Here is a 14,120-nt window from a genome sequence, read left to right as displayed (position 1 = left end):
TCTGGTCTCTAGATTCTGAGCACTGAGGGCAGGGGCTGTTCTGCAGTTCTCTTCCAATGCCTAGCACCCCACACCATGCTTGGCATATTGTGGGTATGTAGGGATGTTTGTTGGATCGAATGGTCTACTCTGTCTGAATCTGCAGCCTGGAAGCCTTCATATTCTGATGCAATCTTCCTTTGAGGCACTTCCCATTGTTTAGAGCCTTGACATCTCAAACTATACTCCCTGGATCTAGTTAACTGAGGTCTGTTTTCTTTTGAAGGCTGCGAGGAAGAAACAGGCCTGTGAAGGAAGGGCCAAGGGTAGGTCACTCTCTGAGGCGTGGTGGTGGTGCTGGGTGGGGTGCTCCTTAGGGAGCACCAAGAGCCACTGCACAATAGTGAGACATGACAGGGCTGTGCTCCAAGGAGATGACTGTGATTGCGGCACAGGAAGAGATGACCAAGTCATGCTTGAACTCGCTTGAACTTCTTCGCTTGTCCCTTCTGAGCCCACTATGGGCACACTTTTTTTTTTTTTTTTTTTTTTGAAGATTTATTTGACACAGAGAGGGAGAAGCAGGCTTCCTGCCGAGCAGGGAGCCCGATGTGGGGCTCGATCCCAGGATGCCGGGATCATGACCTGAGCCAAAGGCAGATGCTTAACAACTAAGCCACCCAGGTGCCCCTATGGGCACGCTTCTTAAATGATGTTCAGTATAGACATTTTCATGGGTTCATGCTCTTGTTTTCATGTTGTTCCAAGTAAACTAATAGTTTTTTTTTTTTTTTTAAGATTTTATTTCTTTGAGAGAGCACACGCAGGGGGAGTGGGAGAGAAAGAAGCAGGCTTCCCACTGAGCAGGGGGCCCGATGTGGGGCTGGATCCCAGGACCGTGGGATCATGACCTGAACCGAAGGCAGACACTTAACCAACTGAGCACCCAGGTGCCCCAAACTACTAGTTTTATAGACCCTCTGTGTGATTTCTCTTTCCTGCATTTCATCCTGCCATGGGGACACAGATGAGAGAAACGATTCCTGCACTCTGTAAGTAGGTCTTGTGGCCGGGCCAGGCGCAGTGACATAGTAATAAAGTAAAACAGATGGGAGTCCTCCTGGCCATGTCACCTCCCTCTCAATTTCCCAAACCGGCCACTTGAAATATTTGCCCTTCTCCTGGAGGACCCTACTCCATGCCTTCCTTGTTGCCACATGCCGTCACCCCCCTGACCTCACCAGGTTCCTGCAGATGTGTCACTTTCTACCTCACAGAAGCCATGAGGCATAGACTTTCATTTTCCTAAGCCTCTCTCTCACTCTCCCCCCACAAAACGTATCTGTAGCCGTCCATTCCTCATAGATCGGGTGGAAGACAGCCCCTCTCCCCAAATCAAGGGCTATCCTGCCACCTGGACCAGAATCCATCACCTCCTTCTTTGTGAAGAGGACTATCCTTCTTCACCCACCCTGAACTCCTTGGTCTTATAGGATATCTAGTTATGGATATCTAGTTATGCTCAAAAACAAACTTTTCTCAGATGCTCAGCCCTTACAGTCATGATTTTTTTTCTCTCTCATATATCACATTCCATCTTCCATCAAATCTTAGTGCTTATCCTTCAAAATGTATCCAGAACCACAGCTTCAATCCTTGTACAATCCATCGGATTCTTGTCCTGCCTGAATTACTGCTCTGGCCTTCTAAATAATCCCCTGGCTTCCACCCTTGCCCCTTATACTGTGTTCTTAATAGCTAGAGTGGTCTTGTTGAAACACAAGGCAGAATCTGACAACCTTCTGCTTGAACCTCCAAACATATCCCATCTCACTCCGAGCAAGGCCTAACCCTTCATAGGGGACAACAAGGTCCTACGTGAACCACAGCTGGGGCCTCTCAGGCCTTATTCTTCTACCCTGCCCCTCCCTCCCTCTGCTCTAGACCCTGGCTTCACGGCTCTTCCTTCAGCATTCCACAGACACCCCTACTTCAGGCCTGGAATGTCAGCAGGGGTCTTTCTAGGTTCATCTCAACATTCAGACTCTAAGATGAGCCTAACACTCATCTGGCTGTGGAATCACCTAGCAAGATCCAGGATGAAAGTCACAGCTTGCCGGCAAAGCAACATCAGGCTTCCTACCTTTGGAAGAACCTTCATATCTGTGTATGGTCCACACCCTGCCCAGGACCTCACTGCAAGCCCCTCCTCCCCAGATCATCTCAGGCATAAGGAAAAGAGATCCGCTGGAGGTGGGGGTCTGCCTTTACCCTGTTTTAAAAGCCTTATGCTCCAAAGGGACTGATAACCTGTTATAACTCAATAGATACCCTTTCCGTGCATCAAGGGATGTGCCTGCCCAGTTATAGGTGTCCGCAAAGTCACAGAAGTCCCATGGTGTGGCTTCCTCCCAGGCATCTGTCATTCTTCCAGCCCAGCCGCAATTGACCAAACAGCAGTCATTTCTACCATCAGCACTGTTGCCTAGTAACACGGCTAACATTCTACTTTCATCAGGTCTCCAAGGAAACAGAGCTAGAAAGTTGAGAAAGTCAAATGTCAAATTCTCCTGGAGAAGGGGAAGGGATCTGTGAACACTTTGTCCACGTGTCTCTTGTTTTTGCTCTTCCCTCTTCTGGGGAGGCTCCTCCCTGGACATTGGCCCGGCTTCCTCCTTCACTTCCTCCAGTTCCTTTATCTGACGTCACCTTCCCAATGAAGGCTTCCTGCTTGAGAAATGCAACTCCTAATGTCACCTGCTAAGACCATCCTCATATACTCTCGTTTCTTTTCCACTGTCCTTATTACCTTCTAATATATAATATTATAATAATATAATATGATATGATATAATATGATATGATATCATATAAAATAATATAATATAATTTTCTAATATTCTAACATATAATCCACTAACTGGTTTTTCTTATTGGCTTTCCCACAGAATTTAAACTCCATAAGGCAGGGATATTTGTCTTTTACTTTTTCCTCCTGCCTTGGTAATTCTGAGCACCTAGGACAGTGCCTGGGACACCGTGGTTTTTTCAACAACCATTTATTTACTAGTGAACATATGTTCTTTCTCTCAAGTTCTAGTTTTTCACTGACATCCTTTTTTGGGGGCAGAGGAAGGGCAAAATGTTTTCAGGCTACAAATAAAAAGCAGCATGGGCTTAGAGATTAAAAGCAGAGACTTTGGGGCTAAACTGCCTGGGTTTTTGCCATTTACCTTGGAGGTTTCCCTAAGCTCTCTGAGCCTTTGTTATCTCACTGGAAATGAGGATAATAATAGTGCCTACATCTTACAGTTGCCATGAGGATGAAATGAGTTAAAATATGTATGAAGTATTCAGAAACTCTCCTGACACTTGGGAAACACTATGTGGTAACTATTATTGAAATCAACTTTTTTAAAAAAGAGGTTGGCGGAGGAGGGGGCGGGGCAGAAGGAAAGGGAGAGAAAGAATGCTAAGCAGGCTCCACACCTAGCACAGAGCCTGATGAGGGCTTTAGTTCATGACCCTGAGATCATGACCTGAGCCAAAATCAAGAGTTGGTTTCTTAACCAACTGAGCCACCCAGACACTTCTTAAAAGTCAACACTTAAAAGGCCTTTATTTCTATTCTGCACCATTTCTAGTTCTTTTCCTTTCTTCCAAGTTTATCTTCCTCTCAGCTAATCTACTTGAAAGTCACATCTACCCCACAGTCTTTAATTTCCATTCACTTTTCCAACCACTCAAACTATGATTTCGAATGACCTATGTGCCACTTTTCTCTCCTTGGTCCATGAGTTAGCTGTATGCCTACCATCATGATCTTCCTGACTTTTGAGCCCCTCCTCTCTCCTGGTTTCCATGTATCTGTGTGGCTGCCCCTTCTCAGTCTCCAGCAGGGGCACCCCTTTTTCCTTCACTCTTGCTTTGATACTTCTGACATCATGTCACCTGCCACATTCTCCTGGGTGATTCCAAGGCATAGATAGCTTCAACTCTCACACTCCTGACACCCAACAGGTGTCAGTCCTACTGACAATTTCCCAAAGAAATCACGTTCTTCCCCACATCCATGACTTAGAACTTTCTTTGTCCTTCTTGGCACCTTTTTCCACCCCTAGTTCCCTCCCCCTGACTACTGCTGATTCTCCAAGGTTTTTTTTTAAAAAGATTTTATCCATTTACTTGAGAGTGAGCAAGAAAGAGCAGGAAAGAGAGGGAGAAGCAGACTCCCTGCTGAGCAGCGAGCCCAATGTGGGGCTCGACCCCAGGACTCTGGGATCAAGACCTGAGCTGAAGGCAGATGCTTACCTGACTGAGCCATCCATGCTCCCTGGTTTTCCAAGTTTAAATATAATCATCCCCTTTTCTCTTTTCTCCAAGCCCAGTGCCCCATCTCTGTAATCCCTTACTGCTTTTTATCCCTCTACCATAGTATAACACTGAACTGCTGGTTTATTTAGTTTTACCTGAGACATTAACTGTGTGTGTGCATGTATATGTGTGTGTGTGCATCTCCTTAAAGTATAGTGCCTGGCACATAACATAAGCAAAAGCATCTGGATTCAATATACGAATATACAGCATCTACACAGAATAAATTTTGATTGGGTTACATTTTAATTCAGAAATAAATCTGGGGGGTGGTGCCTGGGTGGCTCAGTCAGTTAAGCATCTACCTTGATTTTGGCTCAGATCATGATCTCAGGGCCATGAGATCGAGCCCCACATCAGGCTCTGCACCGAGCGTGGAGCCTATTTGGGATTCTCTCCCTCTCCCTTTCTCCTTCCCCTGACCACACATGCACAGATGTGCACATTCTCTCTCTTCTCTCTAAAATAAGTAAGTAAATACATATTTTGAAAATAATTAAACATTAGGTGAAATAATTTTATCTTCTCAAAATGCTAGTTCTTTCAGAAAATCCTATCAGGAATTAGTATAAGAGGTAAAGAAAAAGCTTCCATTCAGGCAATATAAGTGACACTGTGGCTGTACATACTATATTTTCCTGTAAAGCCAACGCTGAAAGATAAGGGATTCCCTTTGATGTCAGTGGCATCAAGTATTACTTGACCACAGGCAACGGCTATCTGGGCTCAGTGAAATCTTACAAGTACCCTATTTACCTTATTAGGAACATTCAGTAAATACGTGTTTTGGGCTTCCTGCTGTGACTACAAATACCATACACAGGTAGAGAAGAGCAACTAGTACTTACACGGTTCAAAATCACACTGCCAGCGTTTTTTAGAGGTTTCGATAGCTGAGCGTCTTGCTCTGGCTTCCGCTGGGACCCAAGTCTAGGCACCTACCTGGAGAGTACATCCGAACACACCGATCATCAGCATAGCCACCGAAAGGTAGTCGGTAAACACGTCCCACCATGGTTTCAGCACCCGGAAGGCAGGTTGCTGCTCAGAGAACTGCCGGAACTCTGTCACCGGAATCATGGTTCTGAGAAAGGAGAGGTTGTGTGTTAGTTCATCTTCGTGCAACACACTGCACTGACAGCCTTGGAGATGCCGCTTCAACCGTGAGAAACAGTCTGCATCTGTCCAGGAGTTGTGATGGCGTCTGAGTGTTTTATTAAGCCAACAAACAAACCACCGGTAGCGTGGTTTCCTCATGGAAAAGGCAAGTCCTTTAGTGACTATTATCCCATAAGTGGGTTCCCTTTGGCTGCATGTGGATCGGAGAGACCATGGCCAGGGCAGAGCATTATTTCCTGGACTCTCCCTCCCCCTAAACAAAAAGGGAAGGTGCTAGAGGGAAAAGAGCCCCACCTTTGAAATGTTTCTGTTATTTACCTTACCATCCTGGGTTGCTGATTAAACTCTTACGTGCAATCTCAGCACTGGTTTGTGTTATTTACTGATCTCTCCTTGTAAAAGAAAAGCGCTTGCTCCCTGGGAAGGCTAAGCACTTTGCCACATGGTCCTTGTCATGTAAGAGGGAAGATCTCCCTGGTGGTGGTTGCTGTAGGGCGAGGGGATACTTTGGAAAGGACTTCATTTTTTCTTGCCTCCCATTTTTGTCCCTGTGCTTTTGACTTCTTTTCTCTATTTTCTGTATTCTCATCTTTCACCATGAACCTCAAATTCATCCTGATTTTCTCCTATGAGAAATCAGTTGCTCCCAGAAATATCTATCTCTAGCGAAATAACAGAAGATAAAAGAATAAGAGCACCTGAGGCTCTGGGGGAGAAGGGGAAAGACACCCATCCTCTTCTAGTCTGTGTTGTACTTTCTCACGGCTCAGCCCCACTGCCTTTACCGTGATCCGGGACTCGAAGTTTATCATCCTGCTACTGTGAGAAGGAATGTTCTTTTCTTATGGTAACAAATAAGGGTAGCCAATGAGAGACAAAAAGAACATTTCTCTCCTGTTTGGCTCCTTTGAAACCAATAATCTAGCTCTCTGCATCTGTCCTTGTTACTCCGTCCTCATTAAAGGCAAGGGCAAGGCTACATTGGCAACCGATTTCCCAAGCTTTGCTTGTGTTTTGGATCTTTCCTTCCTGAATACTGAATTAACAGCTATACAGCAAACAATCCCAAGCCAAGTCAAGCCAAGCCTCTTGGAGTTCATCGGTGGTTTATCTTTGGAAACTATGTTACCCATTCTGTCTTGTTGCTTTAGCTGACTTCCTTAAGCAGAGATACATCTTCTTTTTGGATTTGTGCCTTAACACAAGGTTGAAAATTTCAACTGCCCAGTACCACTCTCACCTACGACCTACCAGCTTGACATCTGTGTAGCATCTGATTTGACTTTTTTTTTTTTTTTAGGATTTTATTTATTCATTTGACAGACAGAGATCACAGGTAGGCAGAGAGGCAGACAGAGAGAGATGGGGGAAGCAGGCTCCCTGCTGAGCAGAGAGCCAGATGCGGGGCTCCCAGGGTCCTGGGATCATGACCTGAGCTAAAGGCAGAGGCTTTAACCCACTGAGCCACCCAGGCACCCCTCGACTTTTTTTTTTTTTTTTAATGATTTTCTCATTTTATCGAAACCCAACTTGCCTAACTCCATTCTGTTACTAACACTAGACTGCAAGCTTCTTGAAGGAAGATTCTATAAATCAAGCATGTATGTTCTCAAAACATATGTTGCCGGCAAGCCGCACAAGCTAAATAAAGAACTTTGCAGATTCCTCGAGTCTTTGACATTTCAGACTAGTCCAAAGTTTGATATCCCGACACTTTATGACCTCTTTGCTTCTCAGTGAATCATTATAACCTCACTGCCCCAAATGTTTCCTAGTCCTGAAGGTTTCAGGGGCAGTCACAGAGGCTCTCACTCATCTTAGCTTCTGAGTTCTGCTTCAGAAGCTGCTGTCTTATTTTATTTTTCTTTCCCATCACTTACCACAGTACCTGGCAAACAGGAGGAGGCCCTAAACCAGTATTGTCGAATACGTGAATTCCGATGCTTGTGCGTGGAGCAGTGCTCTTCCAAATCAGTTCTGGGGTGAGCCGATCTAGCCGCTGTGGCAACGCTAACAAGGACGGCACTGGTGCTCTGGTCTACGTTCTCAGACGGATTTTTTGGTTGTTTCCTTCACAGTAAGTGCCTGTATACTTAGGGGGACCTGGGCTTATCTTGTCATTATTTTCCATATTAAGAGACTAACGCCTGTGAAGGCAACCTGGCCAAGGATTCAAAGAAACTCGCTTATTTTGAGTGCCCAGGGTTTGCTTTTTTAATGAGGGCTGCAGATAGAGAAAAGAACAGTAAGCCTCTACCTCAAAGCTTCTCGAAGTGTGGTTCATGGTTTAGTGGCCTAAACCCTTCAGGGAGTCCACACAGTCAAAAGTATTTAATGTTAAGTTTTGTTTTTGTTTTCGTTTTTGCCTCTTTTAACTCGTGGTGCAAAAGCAATGGTGGGTAAGGCACCTTAGCATGAATCAAGGTAGAGATTTCAGACTATACTGTGGTGATTGTATTCTTCATTGTCATATACTTACAACTTTGAAAAAAATACCAGTTTCATTTAATGTCCTTATTGACCTAATAAAAATTATTTTAATAACTCACAACCCATGACTACATGTTGTATTAATGCACTATATGATGGAGAAGAATACATAAAGCATTTCTCCTGCATTCCACAGTACGATGGTTGTCTCAAAGAAAAGTCCTTATTTGAATTGAAAGCTGAATTAGCTACTTTATCATAGTACGCCACTTTTATTTGAATAAAATAACTGGTTTTTCAGACTTTAGTATGTCTGAAGATAATTTATCGAAATGAATAAAGTGAGGCTAATACTTCAAGAAAAGTCACTGATACTATTTGCTGCCTGAAATGAAATTCAAACTTCCAGTGGTGATTAGACAAACTAAGGATTCTAAGAAACTTAAGTATTATGCACTGCCTCCTAATACTGGCACAGCCTAATTAAGATGGGTCGTTAGAAAGAAAATATAACACATGGTCAACAGCACATGAAAAAATGTTCCACATCACTCGGCATCAGGGAAAAACAAATCAAAACCACAGTGAGTTTCCACCTCACACTAGTCAGAATGGCTAAAATTAACAAGTCAGGAAACAACAGGTGTTGGTGAGGATGCAGAGAAGGGGAACCCTCCTACACTGTTGGTGGGAATGCAAGCTGGTGCAGCCACTCTGGAAAACAGCATGGAGGTTCCTCAAAAAGTTGAAAATAGAGCTACCCTATGACCCAGCAGTTGCACTACTGGGTGTTTACCCAAAGATACAAATGTAGTGATCGGAAGGGGCACCTGCATCCCAGTTTTTATAAACAGCAATGTCCAAAATAGTCAAACTATGGAAAGAGCCCAGACTTCCAACAACAGATGAATGGATAAAGAATATGCAGGGTGTGTGTGTGTGTGTGTGTGTGTGTGTGTGTATAAAACGGGATATTACTCAGCCATCAAAAATTAAAAAATAAAAAAATAAAAAAAAAGGGCGCCTGGATGCCTCAGTGGGTTAAAGCCTCTGCCTTCGGCTGGGGTCATGATTCCAGGGTCCTGGGATTAAGCCCCGCGTTGGGCTCTCTGCCCGGTGGCGAGCCTGCTTCCCTATCTCTCTCTCTGCCTGCCTCTCTGCCTACTTGTGATCTCTGTCTGTCAAATAAATAAATAAAATCTTAAAAAAAAAGAAAAAAAGAAATCTTGCCATTTGCAAAGTCGTGGATGGAACTAGAGGGTATTATGCTGAGCGAAATAAATCCATCAGAGAAAGACAATTATCACAGGATCTCACTCAGATGTGGAATTTAAGAAACAAAACAGAGGAGCATAGTGTAAGGGAGGGAAAAATAAAACAAGGTGAGATCAGAGAGGGAGACAAACCATAAGAGACTCTTAATCTCAGGAAACAATCTGAGGGCTGCTGGGGGGTATTGGGGGAGGGATGGGGTGGCTGGATGATGGACATTATGGAGGGCATGTGATGTAGTAAGCACCAGGTGTTATATGCAAATGGTGCATCACTGACTTCACCTCTGAAACTAATATACTGTATGTTAATTAACTGAATTTAAATAATTTTTTTAAAAAGGTGGGTTATTAGAGAAATAGCTGGTCAAAATATCACAGCCTTTTAGTGTTCGAGTCCCCAACACACTTCACCTCTTTTGGGTAAGTGTATGTATATGGTCATGCTTATGTACATACATGTGTGCACATATATACTACATATGAATGTATGTAGACAGATGTATAATACATACATGCACATAGACTTTATAATTTTAACATATCATAATCTCACTCAAAGGTGATATCCAGCACAGCAATAATCCTTGGGATTATTTCTGATGCAAAAAAAGTGTAGGAAAAAAGAAGTTGATTAAAAAGCTCCAATAATTAAAGACAGGACAGATGGACCTTATGCTCACTGGTTGAAAAAAATTTTTTTCTATTCTTTCACGAACGTCAGCATCTCTGATGACACACATGTGTAACCCGGACTACACTTGATTTCTCTTTCATTATTATTTTAGCTTCCAATTGATTTGTTACCATTTCAAGAGTTAGTGTTTCAAGCTGAAGGAGTCACTTCTGAAAATAAACTGCTTGGGTTTAAATGGTTTTTTCCCCCTAAGCATCAATCAGCATAATTTTATTTCTTTTTATTTTTTTTCTATTTCAGAAATGTAAATGATTATCTCTATATTTCTTCCAACGTGGATTTCCAACATATTATGTAAGAGTTTAGTTTACCTAATTAAATAATGTCTTTGGAAATACAGCTTTCAATTCAGTCATGAGATTCTGGTGTCTTAATTAAAATTATATAATTTTTACATTATGTTAAATATCTGCCCCATGTCCCTTTGGAGAAATCCAAGTGCATTTCCTTATTAAAAATATTTATTTCCAAAAGTCCTTTTAATGGCTCTACAAAATTTACTTCTCCAAAAGATCGTATCATATAATCCTTTGGTAAAGAGTATTGGTAAGGTTAGTTGCAAACCTAGAGTTTCTTATATCTTTCATTTATTTGACTGTTCCTGAACAATCCGTCTTCTTCCCTCTCAGGAGAATCTTCGTATCATCTTCTCCAGAATTAATTAAACAGAACAAATTCTGCTCTATTAATCCTTAACTTTAAGAATATGAAACTTATTCTACTTTGATTCAAGCCTGATTGCTAACATTGTTCAATGCCTACTGGCAGGTACGGCCAGCACTTGCTTTGTTCCACATTTTCCTGGCAGCTGGAAAGTGGCATCAGCTTTAGACAGTACAACCATATACCACTCAAAGGAACAAGAGCCAATTCCAAATGAAAACAGGTATTAAAAATGAATGTAAGCACATAGAATATGAATTCTACAGAAAAGAAATCCACATACATCGTTCATCTATGTTACTAAATCAAATGGCCAATTCTCAGTCCTCTCCTATTCACTCTATCAGGATATCAGCAGAAAGGTATAATTTGACCATTCTTTATTTCACTCTCAGGATGCCACAGCCTTTAGGTTTTCCTCCTCTTTCCTTGGTTGCCCATTCTTTAACTCCTTTGCTGTTTCCTCCTCTTCTTCCTGACCTCTGACTCTGGAGTGCTCAGTGCTCAGTCTTTGGTCCTCTTCTCTTCCCAAAGTCATTCATCATCTGGTGATTGCATCTAGTCACATTGCTTTAAAGAGGATCCATACCAAACACAAATTTATCTCTTCATCCAGAGTCATGGACCCAACTGTCTACTTGACATCTCCCTGTGGATATCCACCAGACACATTAAATGCAAAGCCACTCCAGTTCTATCCCCTTATTCCTACCTCCTCCGAACTCCAAAAAGTCTTGTTTCTCTTGTAACTCTCTTATCTCAGTTGATAGAACTCCCTTTCCAGTTGCTTAGGCTAAAAACCTTGGGGTCATCCCTGACTGTTCTTTGTCTCTTACATCACACATCCAATCTGCCAAAATATATTGTGTTCCTTAATTTTCTGTCTGTCTCCTGCAAGAATGTAAGTTTTATGAACTTATACTCACGAAATGTAGGTACTTTTCAATTCTATTTTGTACATTGATGTATCCCAATTACCCAGAAAATAATGCTTGACATACAGGAGACACTCAATATTTGCTGAATAAATTAGTGGATATGTAGTCATTTTAAGGAGGAACAGGGGTGCAGTTGACATTAGCTTTAGAAATGATCATTGTAAAGGCAAAGCGTGTCTCTGAGTCATGTCACGGGAGGAGGATTCCAGTGCAGGGCCAGAACATCAGCTGGTGTCCTGACGCTCGTGTGGAGAAGGAGTGCAAGTGAGGAAGAACACAGAGATACCATGATTTATTTAGGGGTTCTTTCCAGCTGTACCCAAAGGCTCCATAAATCCAAACAAAGTCATCAGGATATGCTCAAAACATCAATTACAAAAATAAAACAAACTGCTTTTCTTCTGGCAGTGCGACGATGGAGATAAAAAACAGGATAAAATGCCAAATTTTCCAGGTCTTAAAATGATAACTTTATCTCTTGGGAGAACATGACTTTAGATTGTGTTTTACTCTGTAGTTGTGGTACACATGACAAAATAGCTCTAGAAAAATCCACCAAAGAAGATCATAATTCTACAGTTCTATATGCCATTAAAAGAAAACCATAAACGAGTTATAAAATTTTAGAACCCGAATGGCACTTCAGAGATGACTCGTCAAGAACTCTCCTTTTATGAGTGAAGAACTTGACCGGAGAGATTAGGTGACTTGCCCAAGGAACACAGCCAGTGGTGAGCCATAACTTCTAACCAAATCTCACCCTTTATAGCTCTTAGTGTAATACTGCATTGAGATGATTCAAATGTAAAGAGTTTTAAATATCCTAAGAAACAAAGAGTTTAAGCAGAATTTCTTCTGCATTCAGTTTTTCTTTTCATATCCCTATTTGATGGTATGAAATTTTAAAAAGCTATTATTAGTACATTTAAATGATTCTTGAGCTCTCCTGGCCTTACAGTCCCCAAAAGCAAGAATTTGACTAAGGCAGAGTGAGGAGAGGCAAGTGAAAGTTGCAAGCCAATGGATACATCCTTGTTATTATCTCCTTGCATATTTTCATGATGCCATATGTTAAATTAATGTTCCAGTCACATCATTTGGAAAATATTCAAATTGAATTTCACCTGTTTTTCTGAGAGTGGTAGTGGTGGGAAGCAAAAATTACTCCTACTTAGCAGTTCTCTTTCTTAAAAAAAAGATAAACCTCTTCCTCATTATACATTTCACATACTTAAAGAAAAATCCCTTTCATAATTCTTCTTCAGGTCCTACATCTCAAGGACTTGACTTTACATGGTGGTTCCACAGTTATCTCTATTGTAGTCAGAAGCTTTTGAATCCACTAAAAATTTATATATAATGATCCACAGCTGAACTTTTTTTCTCACAAGCATGGGCTCATGTACTTGCTATAGAATCAGGAGAGTGTAAGCTAGGTCAGGTATTGAGCTAGGTGCTAGGGGAATGGAAGTGAGCAAAACAGAAGACAAGGTGCCTGTCCTCACCCCTGTGTTAAAGAAATTCCTATGAAAGCAGGAATTATAATTGGTCTGCTTTGTAAATGTGACTGATTAGTGTTTCCTATGCCAATGTTGCATTTAAAAAGGTTATTTTTATTTCGCTGAAGATAGGATTTAAATCTTGTTTATCTCTGTGTCTTCTAGAAAACAATACAATGCCTTAGAATGGACCTCGATTCACATTTGTTAAATCAAAGTAGGCCTCCATATATACACACACTCACACACAGATACGCACACCCATTGGAGCATTTTGTAGTAAGGACCAAGCTCTTGTTTCTGTTATTATCCTCTGTTATAAAGTATAGAGTGACTATTACCATATAGCTTCACACTGTAAATAATGATTATTCAAAGAGCATGCACTACTGGAGACAGCGAGAAGAAGAAAAGAGTCAGGAATAATTTATAATTTCAAAGTTAAGGATCACTGAAATTTTAATGCACAATGTTCTGTCATGAATGCTAAAGGGGATTTGTGGATCAATAATGACTTCTGAGGTCCAGCGTGTACCCAATGGCCAACTTCTGTAACTCCCTTATCAGAACATTGCTCTATTAAGAAACAAGAGACAGAAAACAGATCCATACGGAACAGTCTTGTTTATGATAATAATGGTTTGGAACAATGCGCTTCTGAATCTTGCTGAGATCTTAAAAGAAAGCTTTGCTTTCTTTAGAATTTTCGTCAAAGAGCTTCAGTTCCATCTGTATGACACTAGTTACTATTTAATGTTTATGGTGTACATGTCCAGTAAATGTGAATTCACAAATTTTTTCTAAAATGAGGCTACCTTGTGATCTAATAGTCTTAAAAAGTGATCATAAAGGATTATCATCAAATGTTACTTACTGCCTTCCCCTGTCATTGCAAATTATGGAAATTTATGGAAATTCTCTCCAAGAAAATATGGCTTTGGCTCTCAGACATCCCACTGGCCTTCCTGGTCGCCTCTTCATTTCCTGCTGTTTCTCTTTCCTTTAAAGCAGGAACAGTCTTGCAGGAGGCACCGTGTATGCACACACCTCCACCCTTTCCCTAAGGGGATTCGAAAGCCTTGAAAAGATTGTGTGTTTCCCTTCCAACCCATGATATCATTTAAATATGATTGAGATTTCAGTTCATCTT

General features: G+C 41.6%; 1 protein-coding gene across 1 annotated transcript in view; it reads right to left on the bottom strand.

Moving 5' to 3' along the window:
• The window catches only part of LRRC8C (leucine rich repeat containing 8 VRAC subunit C), a 77,909-nt gene that overhangs the window by 26,502 nt on the left and 37,287 nt on the right, over positions 1-14,120 (bottom strand). Inside the window, exon 2 of the mRNA XM_059137320.1 lies at positions 5,296-5,437. Within this exon, the coding sequence (XP_058993303.1) occupies positions 5,296-5,433 (138 nt within the window). The 5' untranslated portion in view covers positions 5,434-5,437. The remainder of the gene's footprint in view (positions 1-5,295; positions 5,438-14,120) is intronic.

The sequence above is a fragment of the Mustela lutreola genome, chromosome 10 (assembly GCF_030435805.1).
Source record: "Mustela lutreola isolate mMusLut2 chromosome 10, mMusLut2.pri, whole genome shotgun sequence".
NCBI lineage: Eukaryota > Metazoa > Chordata > Mammalia > Carnivora > Mustelidae > Mustela > Mustela lutreola.
Note: the sequence above shows the minus strand (reverse complement) of the source record. Positions and strands in the feature narration are given on the sequence as shown.